Source organism: Aspergillus costaricaensis (genome assembly GCF_003184835.1).
Source record: "Aspergillus costaricaensis CBS 115574 unplaced genomic scaffold BO79scaffold_71, whole genome shotgun sequence".
Taxonomy (NCBI): Eukaryota; Fungi; Ascomycota; class Eurotiomycetes; order Eurotiales; family Aspergillaceae; genus Aspergillus; species Aspergillus costaricensis.
The window spans coordinates 40562-63995 of NW_020291871.1; the positions used below are offsets into that span (position 1 = coordinate 40562).

Sequence of the window (23434 nt, forward strand, 5' to 3'; positions counted from 1 at the left end):
TGACGCCATGAGAGCTGCTGGACTCTGTGCCTCAGGCTGCCACGTGCGCCGCCTCCGCAATAGATAAATTATTAACCCAAGTACTGCCTCTACTGACATTATCCGTGTCATCTCTTCTCTGTCGGTCATAGAGTTGCTGTTGGCTTATGATGAATTCAATGGCTGCAGGCCGCACACTTCCGAGAGCTCTAAGAGCTTCTCGGCTTCTCAATCAGCATACGAGCTTGTCTACAATTACCGGAAGTCAGCGAACCCAAGCCTCTTTATCGGCATCGTGTCCGGCAACATACAGGGCCCTGCATACTACCCGATCGCAAAAGTCGACCAATGCTGCTGCGAGGGACTCGTCCAATCCCGCCATGTCTTTTCCGTGTCTCGATGCGCAGGATGCAAAGTCTGCCCAGCTCTCCGCACGATCCCTCCAGTCGGGCCCCGAACCTTCATATACCACTGGCCATCACCGAAAGTTTCACTGCGAACAACCCTTATTACTTGATTGGGGGGGTATACTTCCAGAGTTTGACATCGCCTACGAAACATGGGGCCACTTGAATTCTGACAAGTCGAATGCTATCTTACTGCACACCGGTCTGTCCGCGTCCAGTCACGCCCATAGCACGGAGGCCAACCCCAAGCCCGGCTGGTGGGAGAGATTTATCGGGCCTGGCAAACCTTTGGACACAAACAAGTACTTTGTCATCTGCACCAACGTCGTTGGAGGATGCTATGGTAGCACAGGGCCTTCGTCAGTGGACCCCTCTGACGGAAAGCGATACGCTACTCGGTTCCCTATCCTCACGATTGACGACATGGTTCGGGCACAGTTTCGTCTCCTGGACTCACTTGGCATTAACAAACTCTACGCCTCTGTCGGATCCAGCATGGGCGGTATGCAGAGTCTTGCTGCCGGTGTTCTTTTCCCTGAAAGGATTGGCAAGATTATCAGTATCAGTGGTTGTGCGCGAAGCCACCCCTACAGCATTGCCATGCGACACACCCAGCGACAAGTACTGATGATGGACCCGAAATGGGCCCGTGGTTTCTACTATGACTCGATTCCTCCGCATTCTGGAATGAAGCTGGCGAGAGAGATCGCAACCGTGACATACAGAAGCGGTCCGGAGTGGGAGAAGCGGTTCGGGCGCAAACGCGCAGACCCTAACAAGCAACCTGCTCTGTGCCCGGATTTCCTGATTGAGACATACCTGGATCACGCAGGAGAGAAGTTCTGCCTGGAATACGATCCTAACAGTCTGCTATACATCTCCAAGGCCATGGATCTGTTTGATCTCGGCCATGCTCACCAGACCGAGACCAGAGCTCGAAGAGCCGAGTTTGAGGCTGAAATTGCTGACGGCGGAAAGGCCCTGCACGAAAGCAATATCTCATGTAGTCTGACTCTCCCAGAAAAACCTTACGAGGAGCAACCCTCTGTAAACGCCTCCGCTCCTGCTATGGACCAGGCTGTGGGTGGTGGTGATATTGGAGCAGATGCTCCCCCGCAGGATCTTGTCGCCGGCCTTGCGCCGCTCAAGAACCACCCGGTTTTGGTCATGGGCGTCGCCAGTGATATCCTCTTTCCGGCTTGGCAACAGCGAGAAATCGCCCAGACCCTTCGGGCTACTGGAAATAAGAACGTCGAGCACATTGAACTTGGAGAGGACGTTTCGCTCTTTGGGCATGACACGTTCCTTCTGGATTTGAAGAACATCGGTGGTGCGGTAGCCAAGTTCCTGTAACCAACGCAAACCGGAGCAATTGTTTGATTATTTATTTCTTTTCCCATGTGGTAATGAAGAAAGCGGGCGATGATTTGTTTTTAGCGCGATGTTGTTGTCTCATTTCATTCTATGACTAGCTGTATATATTACATATTACCTCATTCCCTGCAATGCCCTGTATGTAGATACATTTCACGCATCACGACGGAATACGATCATCCCCTAATTTACGTGGAAATCATTTCCAACTCCCTAGTTATTATTAGTTAACTCTGCGAGCTACTAGTTTAGTCTCCTGTGGATTTACCTAATAGCATGGGCTGTCCCGAAGCGGTAAGGTCCCACTGCCTCAGGGTTCAAAATGTTCCGAGCCGCTTCGGCCAATGACGATGTCCGAATTCCTGGGTTGGGATGCCGAAAACGCCGACTCCCTCTGAGCGGAGCGCATCTTCCGGCGCGGTGCCAGGAGACCTACGGCTTCCACTTCCCCAAGTCTTCCTCTCACCCCTCTTTGGTGCTTCTCGTCGTGGCTGTCCTTGGATGGCCTATCTCTTATCTTGGAATTGATGCTTCCCCACGTCTAATGGAGCTGTTACTGTAACTATGTCTGTGCTCTGTTGAATACAGTTCCCGGACAACCCGCACGACAGCTCCACGGTGGGCGAAAAAGAAAAATTCAGGAAAAAGGAAAAGCCACGATCCAGGCTCGCCTCCTTTTCAATTCAATGAGCTCGCCTTCAGGCCGCTGAATCCTCAACCGTTCGATCCTCACATCGTCTATCTTCTCCTTGAAACGCCAGCTCGACAGCTAGAGCGGCCGAAGCCCTGCCCAATTGCAGTGAGAGACCCGGCACTTGCGCTCGGCGAAATACCTCCCTCTTAGCTTGTCTTCGACCAGCTACGACTTATTATATTCAATTGCAACACCCTCCTCATGGTATCCGTCACTAGTGGGGGCCCAAGGCTTGAAAGCCCGACCCTGTCCGACTCGCGAAACGCCGGTCCGGCCTTGTCGTCACGATCTCCGGAACGCAATGAACATCGGAAACCTCAGGTACCAAAGGCATTGGCTGGGGGCAGTGCGCAAGACAAATATATACAAGGCTTGGAAACTGAATTCAAATTAAAGCATTTAGGTGTGCTTGGTGTGCTAGGGTGGATATTGTATGCTTTTGTCTCTGCGTCCAAGCCGCTTCTTCTTTGGGGACCCGAGTTTTCTAACCTATCTGTGGTTCCCTAGGTTTTTGCATGTTGTCGGGATATTCTTCTTTACTAAAGGATTCCTGCTAACTCGCATGGTGTTGGAGAACAAGTCATCCTGCGACGTACTCCCCTTCGACGAGGCAGCGACTGTAAGCAAGAAAGTCGATGGGTGTTGGCACCAGAAGTCGTTCGAGAAAGCCGTTGTGATCATCATCGATGCCCTACGCTACGACTTTACGGTACCCTTTGCTCCGAGCGCAGAGGCTGAGTCGGCACAACTGTTCCATGACCACCTTCCCGTCTTATATGAGACAGCTGTCAATAACCCCGAAAATGCCTTCCTGCTTCCTTTTATCGCGGATCCGCCCACGACGACGCTGCAGAGATTGAAGGGACTTACAACTGGAACACTTCCCACGTTCATTGACGCTGGTTCTAACTTTGCCGGTACGGCAATCGATGAAGACAATCTGGTTGCGCAATTGCGCGCCGCAGGCAAGAACTTGGTTCAGCTTGGGGATGACACCTGGCACGCACTTTTCCCCGGCTACTTCGATCCTAATCTAACTCGTGCATTTGATTCATTCAATGTCTGGGACTTGCACACCGTTGACAACGGCGTGACTGCAAACCTCCTCCCGCTTCTGCATCCTGAAAATTCTACGAAATGGGATGTCATCTTCGGTCATTATCTCGGTGTCGATCACGCTGGCCACCGATACGGCCCGAACCATCAAGCTATGGCCGCAAAGCTCGATGAGATGGACCGGGTCATTCGCGAAATCATCGCCAAACTCGATGACAAAACCCTATTGGTGGTGATGGGTGATCACGGCATGGACTCCAAGGGAGACCACGGCGGTGAATCCAATGATGAGGTCGATGCAGCTCTATGGATGTACTCTAAAAGGGGCATCTTCGGCCGCACAAGTGCAGAAACAGCCAAACCTCCCATGCTCGCTCGCGATCGCTTTGTCCCTCAGATCGACCTTGTGCCCACGCTGTCCCTTCTTCTCGGAATGCCTATTCCCTTTAACAACCTCGGCTCGCCGATCGAGGAGGCTTTCATTGGGCCCAAGGGGAACGATTGGAAGAACGTGATGTCTGTGAACCGGTTGACTTCCGCTCAGATTAAGAGATATCAGCGGGAGTACACAGCTTCGCGAGGTGCCGAGGACAGCCACCAATCCCAGTCCGAGGACCTTTGGAGGGCGGCTGAAAACAGCTGGCAGAAGCTTCCTAGGATCGGCCGGCCCAGTCAGGCAACTTTGCTTTCCGTTTCCGAGTCTTACAGGGACTATCAACGATACACTCTCCAGCTTTGTCGTTCGTTGTGGGCTAAATTCGATGTACCGAGCATGCTCCAAGGTGTTGCGGTCCTTTCTGCCGGCATTGTCTTCCTGGTGTTTTATGCACGAAGCCTCAAAGCCGATCAGACGGACATTACCAAGTCTCTTCTTACTTCTGTTGGAACAAACTCTGCTGTCGGTGTCGTCGTTGGTGCCTTTTTGTCGTTCTCGGGCTTTGCGGAGATGCCAGTAGTCGAATCATCCGCTCTGTTGGCCGCCGCGGGAAGCATAGTTGGCGCTTCATGGACCATTCTTGCCGGGTCGGCTGGTGTGTCCCTGCCTCTACCAAGCAGTCTCTGGGGCTGGTTGGCTGTTACCTTCACGCTCACGCAGTCCATCGGATTCGCCTCCAACTCCTACACAATCTGGGAGGATGAGATTCTCCTGTTTTTCCTCTCCACCTTCGGTGTTCTTGCGGGCGTATCCTCGATGCGACAGAAATCAACTGCCGACAGGGTTCTGGGCGTCTATCACTCCATCCTCTTCGTCATCCTCGGAAGAATTGCATCTTTTTCTCGCTTGTGCCGCGAGGAGCAGATGCCTTTTTGCCGTTCGACGTATTACGCATCTGCCACTTCTTCGACTTCTGCACCCTGGCAGCTCGCTGTACCATTCCTTGTGGCGCTTATCCTTCCCACTGTTGTACGGTCATTTTATGCCGGATCCAAATCTTACGAAGGCGCCGCTACTCTCTGGATTGGTTTAGGGTTCCGACTGGGACTCTTCATAACTTCCGTCTTCTGGGTGCTTGAGGGGGCTGATGATGGCGAGTGGCTGCCCTTGAGTAAGGAGACATTGAAGTCAGTTAGGGTGTTCTTGGCCCAGCTCGTGCTAGCTCTCGCATTTGCCGCTGGGACAACAGCCTTCATCTATTCCAAGCCTTGCATCAGCATTAATGTCAGTCAAGGGAACGCGGAACCGGAAAGCAAAGGCAAAAACCTCGCGCCACCCCAGCCAGCAGGACGCACCACCGTTACGATCCTCGGATTTGGCAACGTGCATGGAACTCGCTACTTCCTCCTCGTGGTCAATTTCTGTTTGGGGATCATCCTTCTGCAGAAACCCATGGGTCAGGGTGCCATGGGTCTTTTACTTTGGCAAATTCTCTCACTGCTAGAAATTTTGGATACCAATGGTCTCGTCCTTGGCAATTCAGCTATTGGGCCGATCGTTTTGGCTCTTCTCGGCTCTTTCTATTACTTTAAGACTGGTCACCAGGCTACACTGAGCAGCATCCAATGGGAGACTGCCTTCATCCCTCTCTCCTCCGTTCAATATCCATGGTCCCCAATTGTTGTGATCCTCAATACCTTCGGCGCACAAATTCTTACTGCAATCGCTGTTCCTCTCACCGTTCTCTGGAAACGCCCTCTCCAACTCAGCGACCAATCCTCTTCATCTCCGAAGTCCAACAACCCTTCGATTAGGCTCCTCTCTGATGTTGTGCGAGCCGCATGCACCTACATTCTCTACTTTGCGACTATTAACCTGGCCACCACCATGTGGGCTGGCCATCTTCGCCGGCATCTCATGCTGTATCGGATCTTCAGCCCTCGTTTCATGATGGGAGCCGCCGTGCTAGGAGTCGTGGACATTGTTCTCATCGTTCTCTCCGTGGCTGGTGTGCGGTGGAGCACCTTGAGTGTAGGAGAGATCTTTGGGTGGTAGTGATCTCTTCTAGTTGATGGCGGATATTATTTCTCAGCCATCCTGGCTTTCCTTTGCTTACTGCCAGATGATACCCGAAACGTGAGTCCCCTTGCCTAGCGTTCCGGCTGAGGAAATCTGTAATTTATGGTATCCCCGTATACCGTTCTTTTTTCAACTTTGGGGATGCTTGGATTGGTGAGGAACTAGGCCGGAAACATTCTACACCCTTCCTTATAGTTTCTTTTAGCTTGCATATATTTATATCCTCGAATAATACATAACTTTGATCCAACTCCTAAGCACAGAAAATACTAAGCGGAACGTAATACCCGAGATTCCAAACCAGGCAAGCGGCTTGCTGTTGATCCTGTCTATGTCAAGAAGACCCATGGAACTGACACGTTGGGGGCACCATGCATAGGATAAGGTTTCATTTAGAAACCTGCTTGATATCAGCTGTGATCTCACACTTGATAGCCATATCAGCATGTATGTATCTGACCCATTTGGGTTGGCTAACCGATTAAATATCATTGTTCCGTCCAAGCGTTTCCGAGTGTCATTACTTGCTTCCTGGAGGCTCAATCAATGACATGAAACAGCGCGTTTTCAGTCACAGCCCGCAAAAGGTGGTGTGAATACTACCCCAGGAGTTGTGGACAGTACAGATAAGCTTTATACTGAAGGCAAACTCAGACTTACAATCAGGATTTGGGATGAAACTGCAGGTAAGGTTTTCCACGGGACCAATAGAATAGTACTACCTGTTTGCTATCTGAAAAAGAGTTGTGACAGTGGATGATATTCACACAGGGCTCTAAAGTGCTGGTCGTAATGTTGATTCTATTGATACACCAATCCACGGACCATAAAACCAGCTTTGGGACCAATGGCCAAATAGGCGCAGGCAACTGCTCTGCGAGCTGTACTCTGCCGCTTGGTTCCATGATAATGGAACATCCTATCAAATCGGCATTTCACTCTTCTCATGCTTATGCGGATCCCTCAATACGATGTATCCAACAACCAGCCAGCCACGACGACAACTGTAACCTGTTTCTCGATGTAGACGGAAATTGCATGTGCTCTGATCACGACAACGTATAGTGTCATGGAACGGTCTGAACCAAAGTACATACCTCACTTCACCACTGACCAGAAATTCCACGACGCTCATTTGACCCTTTATTATCTGAGGGGCGCACCGTCCCTTCGCACTCGAGTGTAAGGACTCTCAATCTTACTCCAAGCCCCAAGCAGCCCACCAAGCAAATGACATTTCCAGACTCATCATCCCAGCTCCTCTCGCCAGTGGATCACACAGTGCCCAAGGTGTATTTCACTTTCTATCTTTCCTTCCTCCTAAAGGATCCACAGGCCGGCGTTGAGTCTATCCAAAAGGGTCTTACAACCCTGATCAATCGAGTTCCATTTCTAGCAAAAGATGTGGGACCCTCCCACGTTGAGAACCATGACAATGTCCACTGCATTCAGCCCCCGTCAGCCAAGTCCCAGTCCATACCTATGCTTCGAATTAGACATCACCTGAACGAATCAGTCCGTTCAATGCTAGCCACTGCATCATGTACCGGGGTCGAAGACCTGCAATATTCCGAACGATATGCCCCATTGCCAACAGTAATGGATCCCCAAGAAAGTCAGCCCATACTGCGCTTCGTCGCGAATGTCATGGTCGATGGCGTCATTCTATCCCTTAGTTTCAACCACATTGCTGCAGACGGCACAGGAATTGGGAATATTCTGGAGCTACTGGCGGAGTGCTGCCGCAATGAACGCAAGCACCTTGGCCCCCAACGGTTCGACTTGAAATTGCGCCGTCAGTTATCCTTGCCCAGTTGTGTTGCAGGAAAACAACCGCTAAAGACGTTCTGGGAGACATACACCCCTGAGGAGCCCTTTCATTGTCTGGAACAGGATACCTGGTCCATGGCCACTGCTTCGATGGCCTCCGAGTTGAATACATTTCGATTCAGGTTTCCTACCCGGAAGATCAAAATCCTGAAGGACATCTGCACTTCTGTGCTGTCATCACATCTCGAAGAAGACAACATGCTGAGCAAGAAGCTCCGGCACTTTGTTTCAAGCAACGATGTGCTCACCGCGTTTCTATCTATCTGTCTCCAGCAGACGCGAACTGTCGAAGCCGCTTTGCACGTTGACCACGATTACACCGTCGCATTCGTCGCAAATCTCCGTTCCCGTATGCGTCCACCCTGGCCTGAGCACTACATGGGCGTCCTGCTCACCATGGTGCTTGTTTCCCAATCCGAGTTGATTAATTTCGTGGACGAGACAAAGGTCGCTATTGTAGCAAGTGAGCTGGGATTCGATAAAGACGAGCTAGTGCAGATCACAAACCTGTCTATGAACATGCGCAAGAAGTTGCAGGAGATTGATGACGGTTATGTGCGAGGGCTACTCGCTCATATGCAAAAACAACGTGATTGGAGCCAGATGAATATCAAGGGAGGAGACTTCTCATATTCTAGCATCAGACACCTGAAGGTTCACGACCTAGACTGGGGTCCAAGTCTGAGCAAGATTGCGGGCTTTCGGTTGTATTTTGGTTTGCTTGAAGACTTTTGCCTCTTGCTGCCTGCAGACCAGACGGGAGACTGGGATATGCAAATTAGTCTACGGCCAAGTCATCAGCGGGCGTTGATGGAGAATCGGTTGTTTCGGTGGGCCACAGGGGATTAGTCTGGTAGTCGTTGGTGGCTGCTTCGAGTGAATGATACTGGCATTAAGTTACTTACCACTAGATTACTATGGAGGCTAAGTATCAGCATGATTTCACAAGTCCAATTGCCTTGGCCTTAGCCACTGCGCGAATCTATATATATATACTCTGGTCGTCAAGGTTACAAATTGATTCTGACGATGCAATGGAGTTAACAGGTGTCCACGACCAGACTACTAAGCTGCCTATTCATAGTATGATTCATTCTACTGGAAAAGGTCACGGTAGTATGGATGACAATGCATACAACACATCATGATAGCCCTCCAATAGCTTGTACCTGAATGAATCTACGTATGTAGCCGTGAAAATACCGTTGATTGTGGGGCTGCTTCGGGCCGTGACCCCTGGATTGCCCATGTGGCCGGGAGTCCACTTCAATAAACTGCAGACGAACGTCTCGGGGCATATGGCATATACTACAATTATTACATAGTATACAATAGTATTCCCCCTGTAGTACTGCCAACCGTTGATGGTAGCTGGTGGTTGGGTAGTAAATCTTGTCAGGATCACCTAATGTATAGAAATGTTCCATCCCCTTTGCTTCCCGTGGGTTTCCCCTGAATCAATCACGTGACATCAGCCGCTCCCGTCCGGGGGCTGAAGAGTACTACTAATAAGGTAAGAAAGATAGTCTACAGCAAATGACTGGGGGAACCCGTTCGTTGGCGGAGGTTCCCGTTCCATGCTCCCAACACCACCTCCTCCTTTGTGCGCTATATTTTCCTTGTCCACTCGTCAGCAAATAGTGTTTGTCTTTGTCGCATGAACTGATTGTTTTTATCATTATCTATCCATCTACCTCCCAATCACTTTAGTCCTGAAATCTCTCTGGCGGTATTCCGACTGCCGCGGAGAATGGCGACTGTTTGTTGATCCGCCAGATTAATTGACCATTGCGACCTCCTGCTTGCTTCTTCAGTCCGTCTTTCACGCTGAAATTGCTATCATGAGTACGTTTGACATACATTCTCCCCGGTCGTCTTACGGCGAACCGACGCAGTATAACACCGCCTCCTACTATGGCGAACCATCGCAGCCGCCGCCAACCACCGTGCTGATGAATGGCTACCACAACGCCCTGAACTCGCAACCCGTGGAGAAATCACCTTACAATTATCCGAAGCCCACAAACCCACAAAACTCAACATTGCGCAATGCCCACGACCCCGTCGCCATGTACCTATTGACCGAGACCGCCATGACCGACAGCACACACTACGAGATCTTGTCCTTGGAGGAAGTGGAGGGCTTGAAGAAGGAGCACAAATTCTTGTCTAGCAGGTTGAACGCTGCCAAGGGGAATCTGGCCCTGGAAATGAAGCTCCGCGATGCGGCCATGTCGCTTAGCAAACTTTACACCACCAAGAGCTCCCGTGCGAGCGGGGAATATGATCTGGACTCGTCCCCCGATTCTCGTCGGAGCTTCCTGGGGCCCAACGGCTCCTCCCCGGATAAGACAGAAGAAGAGCTCGCGCAGAGCACTCGGAAATGCGAAGAGCTGGCCAAGGAGGTCTGGAATCTGGAGCAGAGAGTACAGCAAATCAACAACAGGTTGCTGGAGCATACAGCTGGGATCTTGCAAATGACACATAAGGGCCTGAAGAAAAACCTGCAAGGCAATATAGCCGATACGCCCGAGACCCTCGCTAGCCCTAATATGCATGGTAGCATGCACGACTTCGACGAGCGCAGCCTTTACAAACCGATCGAGGAGATGGGTGAAGCTTATGGATCCGAGGCGCGGAATGGACGTGGCTTGGGCAGCGCCGGGTTAGAGGCGATCCAAGACACAGAACGAAGATTGGAGTATCTAAGTGGACGACTACGGAACATGATCCTCCAGTCGAACCCAGACAGCGGTCTGGCGCCAATTCCGCAACCCTCCCCAGGTCAAGACCCAAACTATCCTACAGCAACGTGCGAAGCACACCTCGCATACATCGAAGAAGGGTTAGACATGCTTGGCTCGAGCGCTTCCGGCGGTCCGTCCCAGACCAGGGGTGTCGACTACGATCACGAGCAGTTGGAAGAGATTAACGCGCGATTGTACAGCGTTGTTCAACAGTCTGGAATACCGCATGCTCAAACGTTGCCTCCTCCACCAGACTCATCTCAAAGCGACGCGGCAGAACACCTCGCCTATCTCAGTGCGGGAATTAGTGGGCTTGAAGGACGGATCGACAAACTGCTTGAACAAAAGAGCATCCTCACGACACAAATCCAACAACAGAGAGAACTCAATTCCAAATCGGACGCGGAGAGAGACGCGCACATTGCTGAACTAGTCGAACAACTGGCCCATGTACGCAAAGACTTTGAACTATCAGAAAGCGAAGGTCAGCAGTCGAGGGCGGAGCTAGAGCAGGCCTTGGAACAGCTCAAGGTTCTGCAGCAGGAGCTAGAAGGCCATAAGGAAGAGCACAAGATGGAGAATGTCTCTGGTGCTATGGCATCCGAAAAAGAGGCTCGCGCGCACGCTGAAGAGGAAGTCGAACGCCTGCAAAGTATCATTCAGGACCTCGAGCGCCAAAAGGAATCGCACACCGAGGCTCACGACGCGCGAGCCCGAGCAGAGGACGAACTTTCTCGACTTGAAGCTCATGTTGAAGAACTCCGGTCTCAGCACACTACTCGCACGGAAGAGCTCACTGCAGCGCACTCCCAGGCCCAGGCCGAAATCACGCGCCTGCAAGGCGTGCTTGACCAGAGTCAAGGTGAAATCGATGCCAAAATTGCAGCCGCTGAGGCGGTCCGTCTCGAACACCTCCAATCCCAAGCTGATACCCATGCCGAAGAGCTTGCTTCAGCCCGCGCACAGGCAGACGGTGAGATTGCAAAGTTGAAAGAGACCATCAGTCAACTGCAGAGTGAGGTAGCTTCGAAGGCGGAGGCCGCTCAAGCGCACGAACACACGACACAGCAGATCTTGCAACTCGAGGAGACCATGCAACAGATTCGTAATGAATCAGATGCCCAAATCAAGGAGGCTACGGAAGCCCGGACACAGGCAGAGACCGAGGTCGCCCGCCTGGAAACTGTATTGGGTCAACTTCGCGCCGAAGTGGAGCCCCAGCTCAAGGAAGCAGTTGAAGCACGCACGCAGGCGGAAGGTGAGGTCTCACGCCTGGAAACTTTATTATACCAGCTTCGAGCGGATGTGGAGGTGCTCGAGTCGCAGTTTAAACAAGCTACCGAGGCACGCACCACCGCCGAAGCGAACGCCACGCGCTTGCAGGCGGAGTTGACCGAGATGGAAGGCGAGGTTGTACGCACTCAAACCGAGCTGACAATGGCGAAGGCCGAGCTTGACGGTGCCTATGGATCTCGAGCCCAGCGTGCGGCCGACATCACGGCCAACCCTGCCATCCAAAGAGAATTTGATGCGCTGAACACCCGAAACCTGGAACTGGCCGAGGAGTTGGCAGCGCTTAAGGCCGGAAAGCCTGGCAGCAGCGACCTGCAGAACCGGGTCGATGCACTCCAGAAGGAACTGCGCGAGACAGTTGACGATTATGAAGCAATGACGAAAGCTAGTATCGAGTTCGAGAAAGAACGCGAGAGATTCGAGAGCGTTATTGACGCTCTACGGGATCGTTGCGAGCAGCTCGAGACTCAGCTTAATGAGGAACGGATCAGCTGGATGGGTAGTGGACGCGATGGCCACTATGAGAGCACATCGACGATGGTGCTGAAGAATGAGTTCAAGAAGATGATGCGGGACACGCGTATTGAGAACATGAAAATCCTGAAATCGGAACAAGAAGAACGTCGCCGGCTGGAAGCAATGATCAGGAATCTGAAGAAGGAACAAGCCATTATGAATGGCAAGCCTGCCATCAGCCCGAGTATACCGACTCAATGATCGTTCCTGCCAGAGCCTGCTATAGCTATGTGATGCCATCCAGGGAGTTCACAACCCACAGGAAGAAAGCTCTTTAGCACGCCAGATGCAGCCCCTACAACGCCCGTCAGCCATATGAGAACGCTGAGGGCACCTTGGCCCGAATAACCTGAAGCATTGATTTCTCGCCGTGAGGCTGAAGACGCATGTGCTCTCCGGCTGAGTCACCGGTTTGTGTGCATAGGGCACCGGGCTTCTAGATGCTGCATAAGTTGTGGCAGGGCAGGTGGCCAAATTCAAAATTCAAGGCTGTAAATATAATAGACAGGTGCTGCATGATCAGATAACAAGCAGTGTGGGGAGGTTGTGTACATATGTACCTATACAGACATGATTTTCTTAATTTCAACGAGACATTTTCTATGTGGATGAGGCCGCTTTAACAGGGGCGCCCAGGGACTTGCTCACTGCCAGAGTATTTCAGTTCTTACTATTACTAGTAGTCAAAGCTCAGCAAGCACTCCGGTTCTATCCATGATAGACTCGGTTATCAGTTATACATATCCCGAGCTACTCATATATCAATATTCTATATAATTAGCATACAGTAGTAATAATGATATTACGTTACCAATTTTCCTAATATATATGATGCAACTAGTACTTATAATCGTGACGGAGAATTGGCAGACTTTTGAGTAGTAAATTCAGTCGGTACAGTCATTGGTACTATCTATAATAGGTAAAAAAAAATATAAAAAAATTTCTTTGATTTTACCTTGAAGCAGCTTTCACTTTGACCACGACATTGCCCTGGATCATGGTCACTTCTGCACAGACACTTGCAACATTATCTTCTCGGGAACTGAGAAATGCGACACATTCTGTGGTGCAGAGATTATCTACCTCAGTAATCGTCCAGACTATATGTTCAGCTTCGCCACCTCGTTGACAGACAACAACAATGTTTGACTACAGCAGGCTTACAGTAAATGTCTGCCCTGTGCCTTGATAGGCCAATAGCGGTTTCATTGCAAAGGTTGAGTCTGATTCTATATAGTATGACTAGGGAAAAGGTATTTGTTTGATAACGCGTCTTCGTGACTGGTTTCTTATGAATTTGCGTACCCCTCCCAGAAAGTCTCCGGAGGAAGCTGGGTCCAAGTCTTACCGGTTGACCAGTGGGTGGCATTCTGCGAGCCAGACATATTGGACGAGGTAGTTGTATAGAGCTGCACATCGTGGGTAATCCACCCCTTCGGTATAATGTCGTGGAGAGCCGAATCTATCATGAAGTGTCGAATAAGGTTCTGTGTACAGAATTAGAGAGCAGCCCCAACCAGCGCGATGGACCGGCACAGTAATCCTCCCTGATAATCACATTCCGCCGTAAGCGTCATTCCTGCAGAGGTGAACTGAGTGCATCCTAGCCAGAGTCCAAGACCTTCGTACAATATAGTAGATAGTTTACAAGTGATCCTTATCGTGATCCTTATCGTGATCCTTATCGGCTTTATCAGCAGATAGTCACATCGAGCCACGTGACTGCATACGAACTTCTGAGCCAATTCAACGGCCAGCTTCTATACACAATACCGATAGCCATACAAGCAGCAGCGACGCGGTTCTCCTCTAGTTGCCGCGCTTCCGAATTTAAGATGGTGCTCTTGCTATATGGTTCAACTCACTGACGCCTGTACTCACTTGCGACCACATTGACCCCACACCTACATCTCACCGTATGTCATCCCACGTTGTTTACCGCGTTGAAGGACTTTTGATAATCGTACTGACCCAGTATTGCATCTTATAGCTGTGCCGGCCCCTAAATACCCTTTACCTGCTTCTACCGGAGTGCCGGACCGGTCTCTCCGATTCCCGCGATTACGCGATCGTTTGCGACCCGTTGCCCTGTACAGCATCTACAACTTGGTATCGCGTGAGGACGATGGATCCGGAGGACTCTCTTGCAGACCCGTTCTCCAGCCACGGCCTGTGGAGAATCTCCAAGTTTACCCTACAGTCTCTACAGCCATTGGAGCCCTTGGGGTGGGATGAGAAGCTGCCTGACCTTTCGAGTGCTTTCTTCGAGTCTCCATTGAATATCTTCGACAAGTTCGGCACCGAAATTCCTAGCCTAAATCCATTCGGTACCGAGCTATCAGATGCGGATCAGACGCTAGTGTTGGATACTGCTACTTCAAGTGAAAATGAAGTTATTGCGACTACTGATCAGCAGAACGTTGAAGAGGAACTGGAGGATATATGGGCACTTGGAAATCAGGATATCAAGCAAGAGCGCTGCGACTTTTTGAAATCATGGGAGAAATACCGAGAGAGGACATATCGCGAACCTGTCTCGGCATATTTCAGCGAATCGGGTGCGAAAGGCTTTGATGCTGCATTGGCACGGCAAGCTGCAAAGGTGGGAACACAAACCCAGAGGTTCATGGTCCGGCGAGATGTGTTCTTCCAGGCGTTGCTCAAGCTTGGGCTTGGGTGGAGCTCCATGTTTTTCTGTTACAATGAACAAAATAAACGGTTCGAACGAGTGCACAACAATATTCGGATTTCTGGAGTAACATCGGTTGCACTAAATGGAATTACCGAGGAGCTGCTTGAGTGTGGCACAAACATGCAGAAAATACGAGCTTTTGCCAACAAAGTGCCGAGCAGGACAAAAGAACTTTCTTCTCGGTCGGCCTTTGCGAGTGCCGCGGCTGTGGTTGTTCATACACTTGAAAAGCGGCTTGTCGGACAGTTCGCTAGTATTACCTCTCTCCTTCAGATCAAGGCGCTATTTTGTGAATGCGGCAAGGTGGTGAACGTCCTGGCGAATGTGATCGAGGCAGTTGATATTGCAATGTCCGAGGCACAGATAATTTCTGTTGTTTCTGAACGAGCCGCCCACTTCTCGCAACTATTCGACCATATAGAACCTCTCTTACGCGAGATCGTGAGTCGAGTGGCCGAGCCTTGGCTGAGGCAAGTAGAGATCTGGGTTGGCCTTTGTCCAGAGACAGCGGCATCAGTAGAGCTGGCTTCCAGTGGTAGGAGCTTTGTTGTCGCGGAGAACCAGGAGATAACTAGAAAGACCACAAAGATGCCGAGGGTTGACTACAAATATCTACCTGATAATATGCCCTCCCTCATCCCCAATGATCTGGCGTCTTTGGTTTTCGAGAGTGGACGAAGCCTCAGGCTCCTCAAAACACATCACCCACAACATCCAGTCGCCAATCACGAGATGTATCATTCTACTTCACCCACTTTTGAATGCGCAGGTACGTGGTTTGATATCACCAGGATAGAAAAGAAGGCCGCCGAGTACGAAGCTAGACTACGTTTTGAGATACTCAAATATAACCGTGGTGATATGCATCAAGGGTCAGACAGAATGTTCGTTACAGAGGCTTCCGAGCCCACTGGGGAGTCAGATGTGCTCGCGGACACTTTTGAACTCTTTGACCTCGATAATATGCCAAATACCACGGGGCTGTTACCAATGGACGGAAGCTCTCGGGATAGGCTTGGCTGTCTAGTTGACGGAAATGTCCACTGCCATGCCGAACAACCTGCAGCTCATAGCAGCTTCGGACCTGAAATAACTTCATCATATTACCTATCATTGGCGCCTCTTCTCTGCTCCCAGGCGCTGTTGATCGATTTCTCGTGTCTCCATCTACTATTCAAAGAGCATCATCTCCGAACCCACCTCAACCTCCAATGGCGATTTCAGCTCCTTGGTGATGGTTATTTCACCTCTCGTCTCTCTGATTCCCTTTTCGACCCCGACATGGAAAGTGGTGAGCGAAAGGCTGGTGTAGTGAGGAATGACGTTCACGCTGGTTTGCGCTTGGGAAGCAGGGATACATGGCCTCCAGCCAGTTCAGAATTACGGCTGGTGCTCATGGGACTACTCAATGAGTGCCATGATGCGGAGAAACGCCTGGACCCGTCAATGGACTCTTGCCTCTGGAATGAAAAGGAACTACCTGGTGGCCTAAGCTTCTCCATCCGCGACCTTACAGATGAAGAGGTCGTGAAATGTAAGGACCCAAATGCCATCGAGGCGCTTGATTTCCTTCGTCTACAATATAAACCCTCGCCTGTCCTGGAGACCATATTGACTCCGAGTTCTCTTGACAAATATGACCGTCTCTTCAAGCATTTGCTTCGACTGCTACGCATGGATTCAGTTGTCAGAAGTCTCATTCGAGACTCAACTGCGAGAGACTCCCTATCAGGTGATACGCGGAATGTGATCCAGAAATTTCGGGTCGATGCTCAGCATTTTGTGCTGGCCCTAAGTGACTACTGCTTTCATGTCGGCATTGGTTCTACATGGCGACGATTCCAGGAGACGCTTTCTAATATTGAATCGTGTCTTGATCGACATGACATCGATGGTACAGTCGAAGCGGCCAGCTCAGTGCCTAGGTTGCGGGACTACCATGAAGACGTCTTAGATCAGATGCTTTATGCTCTCTTTCTCAGCAAAAAGCATACCGAGGTCGCAATTCTTCTCGATGAGATCTTCGGAACGATTCTCACCTTCGCTCCGCTGTCGCAACTGGACGGGATTAATGGTGTACGGCACGAGGCTGAGCCTGCTGTTCGTCGATTGTACAATCTCTTTAGGAAACAAACCTCTGCCTTTGTTGGCTATCTACGCAGTATCGAAGGCATCAAGTCGACGTCGAGGTCTTTAGATCGGTGGGATACGACGTTCACTGCCAAGGAGGAGCCTGCGACAGTCTTCGACCATCTGTTGGCCCGTTTAGACACGAAAAGGTACTACTGAATGCCGTGAATGGGAAGTAAACGATGTGCCCGTCCGATTCAACGTCACAGTACTTCAGCAGCGCCAGCGAGATCGATAGCCCGCCTGGATAGCAATGTAACGTGGCTTACACCATAGTAGCACCTAATGTCAAACAGCCGAAAACCGTCGTCAATTTATTGGTAGTTGCGACCCGAGAGTCTGCAGAGTAACAACAATGTGCTGAAAGGGTCCGCACATGTTGCCTTGGTTCTTTGTATTCATGACAGCGGACTCTGACTCGGGGGCTTTCTGGAGTCCAGCCAGCACGTGGGGGTAACATGGGATATTGCGTGGCCACCAAGTCACCATGGATTGACAGACTCTACTCACTCAATTACCGATGGCTCACATGGCAAGGCATTAGGATAGGGTGACACTTCCTGGATGTGGTTGCAGTTCCATGGCTCCTACTGTGATCGGAGGCAGTGTTCATAACGGATAGCTGACAAGCAAAGAGGACCACAGTCAGTAATGATGCCCGCACTCATCATACGGGCGGCGGGGAGGGTCGAGATGCGAGCCCAGGCATGGAAGCATCAGGAGAAAATAGAGTTTTCAGTAGACTCAACCCCCTCTCGCGTTGGACTCCTACTAGGCCCTGATGTTCCATGATGCCTTCCTTCACCCCAACGGCTGAAAGGGTTCCCCCAACGAATATTCCCCTCGTTTGAGCTTAGGGCACGATAGGAGATTTGGGCTTGAAGACTCATGCTGCCATCAAAAGACGGGTCGCCCAGATCACGGTCCGCCGACTTGGGAAGTACCAACTTCGGCGCATGGCATACATGTATTGGATGGTAGGATACATCTGTGTGACAAGGAGCGGTCTAGCCCATCACGTTAGTCATATATGACAATGATTATCAACAAAGATAGCTAGATAGATAAACAATTAATGCATAGACTACTACTACAGGGGTAAACGTGGGGGGATGGGGGGTTTCTTATGGTGGATCGAGGAAATTAGAGGCGCCTTGGCAGTTCAGGTTCCTACTCTTTTTGTAACGCAGCTGGCAGTTACTATGACGTCATTACCAGCATCAGCATAGTTAACATGGGACTCAGCTTGTTCCCCCATGCTTAATGCTATCGTGTCTTGCAACTGCAAGTACCTTTACCAACAGGAGTAAATATACTACTAGTACTGGTCTAATTCAAAGCTCGAAAGCAAGGAAGATAAGAATTCCATCTTGATGTCACAGTTCTGCTGCTAGCTACAAAGAACTGTAGTAGTTTGAATCATCATAATCCATCAGCTTCCGATAAGCTTATCAGAGCTGCAGTGAAATCACGTGTCAAGATCATGTGAGAGCGGGCCTCTCCCTATGACGAAGGAGAGTGGTCGGTTTCAGGCAACTTTATAAAGGGGACGCTCGAAGCAGTGCTGTCTCCGCAATGAGAACCTCATTGTGGGATCAGTCACTAGCAGCAATGCAAATAGGAAGAGGATTCTGCTGAATGAATACGCCCGGACGTCAGCGACAACAACATGACGACTGATCCACACGTCGCATTTCACCTGGACCAGTGTCAAGGTCTAGATCCGGAGTCGCACACTGCTCAAAAGCTTGTACGTTCTTCTATTAGTTCCGAGGCAATATTCTGAAATGGCACTGATCCGTGAAGCATCATGCTTCTCCGCACCACATACACATGACCAATAGGAGGTTCTTCATCGGACCGATCCCCCAGGGTTGGCTGCAGAATCACCGCAAATCATGGTGGAAGACGCGTATAAAGTTCAGTAAATATTCATCGAAGACGGTTACGTTCTCAGCGGACCCGGTCATTGCGCATTATTCAGAGGAGCCTGAGACCGACCGTGAGGATTCGACACCGGAACAGGAGCCGGTTACAGATACCACCGAGGACGAGAGGACGGACAGAGATCAGGAGGAAGAGAGCAGTGATGCAGAAGCACCGACACGGAAAAGCCTTCGTACTGTGCCTTATACCCTGGAAGAAGATCATGATTTTTCCTTTGTTACTACGGATTCGGAAGCTGTGCCCTCGGATTCGGGCGACAACAAACGTGAACGCGACTTGGCCTCGTCAATGAGGAGACAGGATGGGAGTTCCGCATATTATACAGCCAGGGAACAGGAGCCAATCGATGCCGGTCAAGCCTCCTCCAGGCCCGGTACAATGGACCTGGATCAGACCGGGGAGGGACTAAGTAAGCAAACGCTAAGTATACCTAGCCAAAATGGAGCCAGTCAGTCAAGCCCCATGGTACCTGCTAGTGACTATGGATCCACGACCGCGTTGCTAAGGCCAGATTCGAGATCCAAAGGGAAAGGAAGACTCTCTGCTCCATCGTCTACCAACCTTGAACAACAGGAGCCTCAGGTCGAGACGTCAGAAGAGGAGCCCCTCCGGAACGGACATCGCCGTCGATCGAAGAGGGACCATTTACATTCGTTTTCGAAACGGGCAGCCAAGCATAACCTTGATGACAACCTGCTGGACAAACAACAAAGAATCTTGGCTCGAGTGTCGAGGACGCATGCTAAACTTTCACGAACATGGCCGTACAGACGGAAGATGAAAGAAGGGGAGGTTATAAAAGCCGAGAAGATGGTCGTTCGACTCGAGGAGACGGTGCAGGAAAAGCTTCCAGACGACTATTCGGAGAATGACAGTCTGAAGATGGAAACCAGGGTTGTGGATCAATGGCGAGAGTACCTGGTGGCATGCCGTCTCGCTTCCGACGAAGATGCACCGTTCTGTCTCCAAATGTACAAGACCCGTGTTATACCTGAAGTGCAGAAGACAGGCACGCGAGTCGCCCCGCATTATCAAATACCCTTGGGGCGAAAGAAAATGAATGTGAACCTCTATTCGCATCTCGACAAGGCAATTGTGCTCTGGGGTCCCTGTAAGCGTGGGACGAAGATCTACATAATTCGGCCAAAGTCCTCCACGCATGCTGTGGAATGGTTTACCTTTCTCAGCCAGATAATGGGAAAGCGGCGGCCGTCTTCGCTGCCTATCCATGTTCCCGACTTGGGCGTATCTCTTGTCTTCCATAACCCCTTTGAACAGTTGGAGGCTGCTCTGGACTCGAAGGGAAAGGGTACTGGAATCCTCAGCCGGGCTGTAGCTCAGGAAGAATCACCAGCGATGGCTATAGTACGTGGGTGTTTGAAGATGCTGGAGAATCGTCCTGAATGGGCCGAGGTCTTACAACAGTGGTCCAAAACTGAAATCATGGGGCTTGCTTGGAAACGGTACGATCGCCTGGAATGGATCCTGGGCGCCAACGAGGAGAAGATGTATGGCTCTCTTGCTATGCACATGACTCACGAACTTGAACTACGCCCGAGGCAGCATTATCACACCTACATAAAGCACAATGGCGAGAGAGAAGACGAGCCTCAGCCTGTAGAAGGCTTCTTGGTGCGTCTGACATCCCAGCGGGGTGTACATCAGCGGATGAACAGGATGTTCTTCAAGCGGCTGTACTTTTTCACCCAGGATCAATATCTGTTCTTCTGCAGGCCGTCAAGGTCACTACCCCCAGCGCCTCCGAGACTATGCCGCGATGGTACTGAAATGCCTTCAACGCAACAGATTCTGGATGCATCACCTATTTCTTACGATGTCGATCCGTATCCGCTTCAAGACGGTGATATCTCTTGGCTGCAGAGCGGCAACAAGGACCACATCAGAACTCATGACGAAGAAGCCTACGTCCAGCGCCAGCGAAGCATTCACAATATTGAGCACGCTGATGGATTCATCGATCTCACCAGGGTACAAGAGGTCCGACATGTGCAACGTGATAGCTGCCCCGCCGATCGGAACATTGAATCAGGGCCAGATGTAGCATTCAATCCCGAAGCAAGAGACACGCGCCAAGATGACGGTGCAACGCAGCAATTCAATGATGACAGAACCTTTGAGATGCTTCTGGACAACAACCTCGTGGTCCGCTTTCAGGCATACAATGACGTGACTAAGGCCGAGTGGATGAGGCGGCTCGAAGCTTTAGTGAAATACTGGAAGTGCAGAATCGCGACTGATGCAGCTGAGCTCAAGGCCCTCCGGCAACGCAACCTCAAACTTCTGGGGATTGATGAGGAATTGGAATCCATCATGGGACAGTTCGCTAAGAAATGGGAGGTCAAGAAGGCGGAAGCGTCGCCTCTACTGCACAATATCTGCGTCCTGTCAGACTGTCGTCCAATCAAGGTATATATTATGCTGCTCTATTATGCTCCGACAAAACTAACGTAAATTTCTAGATATCTGGGCATCTATATCGAAAACCCCGTCGCCACTCAACCTTCAAGAAAACCCATGTTGTCCTAACCGCCGGAAAACTATTGATCTTCCGCAGCTCCCTCCGAAAGCGCAACGGCGTCGAAGTCCCCCACATACACCAAAACCTGGAGACCTCCATCGATCTCCAAGACTGTTATGTATACTCTGGTCTGATGACAGACTCAGACCTGCTATACACCAATCAAACATTCGACAGTAACCATCCGGGCCACCATGCCCTGCCCCGCGTATATCTCTCATCGGATGCCTACACAAGTAGCGATGAAGATGCGGCGATCACGTTCGTCATCTGGCAGCCACTGAAGAAGAACCTGTTCCGGGCGCGCGAGCATGGAGTTAAGGGCCAGACGAAGCAAAAGATTAAGCAAGTGTCGACTCTCGGTGTCCACGGGCGAACGATTGTGTTCAAAGCCCGCAGTCGCGTAGAGAAGGATCGTTGGGTGCTGAGTATAGCATCTGAGATTAATCGCTTACAGGAGGATCAACCGGAGGATGTGCGGATAATCACATAACACGGAATGTTAACTAGTATAATATATAGTAAATTCTGCAGGCAGATCTACCGCTTCATGGTGCTTCTCTATAGGAACACTAAATGTACAGAGCAAAAAAATCAACCGTCTATGTACAGCGCATACCAGTAAATACTTGTACATAACATAACACATATGATTCACTCCAAAAACGGCCTCTCCAACTTCACCGCCTCTTTCACCACCCGATCGCGCACCTCCTGTCTATAATCCTCCCCAAACTTGCGCTCCACATCACCTTCCACCACCCCATTCTCCCAACCCGACCAATCCAACCACCTCCACTGTGGATGCAGCACGGCCATCACCCTCCCCGTAATCAAACTGATACTCACCGGCCCGTACGAATTACTATCCAGCGTCTTCCTCGGATCCTTCGCATCACCCTCTAACCATACATGATTATACGGCACAATCTGCGACTCCTTCAGACAGGGCTCTCTTGTGGTGATCTGGTCTCCGGGTAATCCGATAATGCGCTTGATGGCCATGTGGCGGGGGTTCGCGGGGGATCTACCACACATGTACCATTAGTAAAAAGGAAGACTACCACCACAGAAACCCACCACGGGCAAGGATAAACAAACCGAAACGTAACCACCATCCCCCTCTCCAACCTCCTCTTCCGTTCCCACGGCCACAATCCACCCCCACCCCACATGTTCACAAGAACTATATCGCTCTTCGTCTGCATTTGGTCGTAGTCTTCATTCAGATACGGCGTCATGCTGGGTCCGCGTACCCACATCACTTGGCATACGTGCTCGGAGAAGAAGAGGCCGATGGGGATGAGGGGGAGGAGGGTGCCCATGAAGCGAAAGGGACGAGGGAGAGAGGCGTAGCTGTTGCGGAGGTGGCTGAAGAAAGAAGGGCGGGGGTGGGATCGGGGCTGTTGGGGTTGTTGCGGTGGTTGTTGCGGTTGAGGGGTGGTGCGGCGCGCTTTGGCTAGATCGGGGGGTAGGACTCGGAAACGGGATGTTTGGGGCGGAGGGGGCGCCTTAGGAGGTTGTGCGTGTGGTGGTGACATTTTGAGGGGTCTGGATGTGAATCAATTGGGGAGTTGCTGTGATTCGATTGATGGCCTCGGGGTTTAGTCGGAGGTGGGCGGATGATGTCTAGGTGTTTGGAGGGGCGTGAGAGGGTGAATGGAGAATGCGTGAGTCGCAGACGGTATTGGAGAGAGACAGTGGTGGGTATATGATTGTGTGGTGTTTGAGGGTGGTGAAGCGCAGTTGCTGGATTGAATTGTATGGGTATT

The 23434-nt window shown here is 50.8% G+C and overlaps 6 protein-coding genes across 6 annotated transcripts; 5 read left to right on the forward strand and 1 right to left on the reverse strand.

Moving 5' to 3' along the window:
- Positions 1-7: 7 nt before the first annotated feature.
- Positions 8-5941, forward strand: BO79DRAFT_233807 (mannose-ethanolamine phosphotransferase GPI13; the record flags this gene model as incomplete). Its single annotated transcript, XM_025684309.1, has 6 exons — positions 8-26; positions 169-1716; positions 2060-2318; positions 2349-2559; positions 2605-2857; positions 3000-5941. The coding sequence occupies 6 exons, from the start codon at positions 8-10 to the stop codon at positions 5939-5941; spliced, it is 5232 nt and encodes a 1743-aa protein (XP_025533743.1).
- A 1254-nt stretch (positions 5942-7195) lies between these two features.
- On the forward strand, positions 7196-8644 carry BO79DRAFT_260747 (O-acetyltransferase; the record flags this gene model as incomplete). The annotated part of the gene is made up of 1 exon (XM_025686416.1): positions 7196-8644. The coding sequence occupies one exon, from the start codon at positions 7196-7198 to the stop codon at positions 8642-8644; it is 1449 nt and encodes a 482-aa protein (XP_025533744.1).
- Positions 8645-9409: 765 nt separating this feature from the next.
- Positions 9410-12817, forward strand: BO79DRAFT_212226 (involucrin repeat protein). The gene has a single exon (XM_025683162.1). It carries the CDS (start codon positions 9637-9639, stop codon positions 12550-12552), a length of 2916 nt encoding a protein of 971 aa, XP_025533745.1. The 5' UTR covers positions 9410-9636; the 3' UTR covers positions 12553-12817.
- A 1417-nt stretch (positions 12818-14234) lies between these two features.
- On the forward strand, positions 14235-17335 carry BO79DRAFT_205814 (tubulin gamma complex associated family protein; the record flags this gene model as incomplete). The annotated part of the gene is made up of 2 exons (XM_025681873.1): positions 14235-14270; positions 14345-17335. The coding sequence occupies exon 2, from the start codon at positions 14480-14482 to the stop codon at positions 17333-17335; it is 2856 nt and encodes a 951-aa protein (XP_025533746.1). The 5' UTR covers positions 14235-14270; positions 14345-14479.
- Positions 17336-18765: 1430 nt separating this feature from the next.
- BO79DRAFT_291595 (PH domain protein) lies at positions 18766-22155 on the forward strand (the record flags this gene model as incomplete). Its single annotated transcript, XM_025689019.1, has 3 exons — positions 18766-18926; positions 18983-21550; positions 21604-22155. Exons 1-3 carry the CDS (start codon positions 18846-18848, stop codon positions 22153-22155), a joined length of 3201 nt encoding a protein of 1066 aa, XP_025533747.1. The 5' UTR covers positions 18766-18845.
- Positions 22156-22316: 161 nt separating this feature from the next.
- On the reverse strand, positions 22317-23203 carry BO79DRAFT_223028 (putative mitochondrial inner membrane protease subunit Imp2; the record flags this gene model as incomplete). Its single annotated transcript, XM_025683584.1, has 2 exons — positions 22317-22689; positions 22764-23203. The coding sequence occupies 2 exons, from the start codon at positions 23201-23203 to the stop codon at positions 22317-22319; spliced, it is 813 nt and encodes a 270-aa protein (XP_025533748.1).
- Positions 23204-23434: the final 231 nt, after the last annotated feature.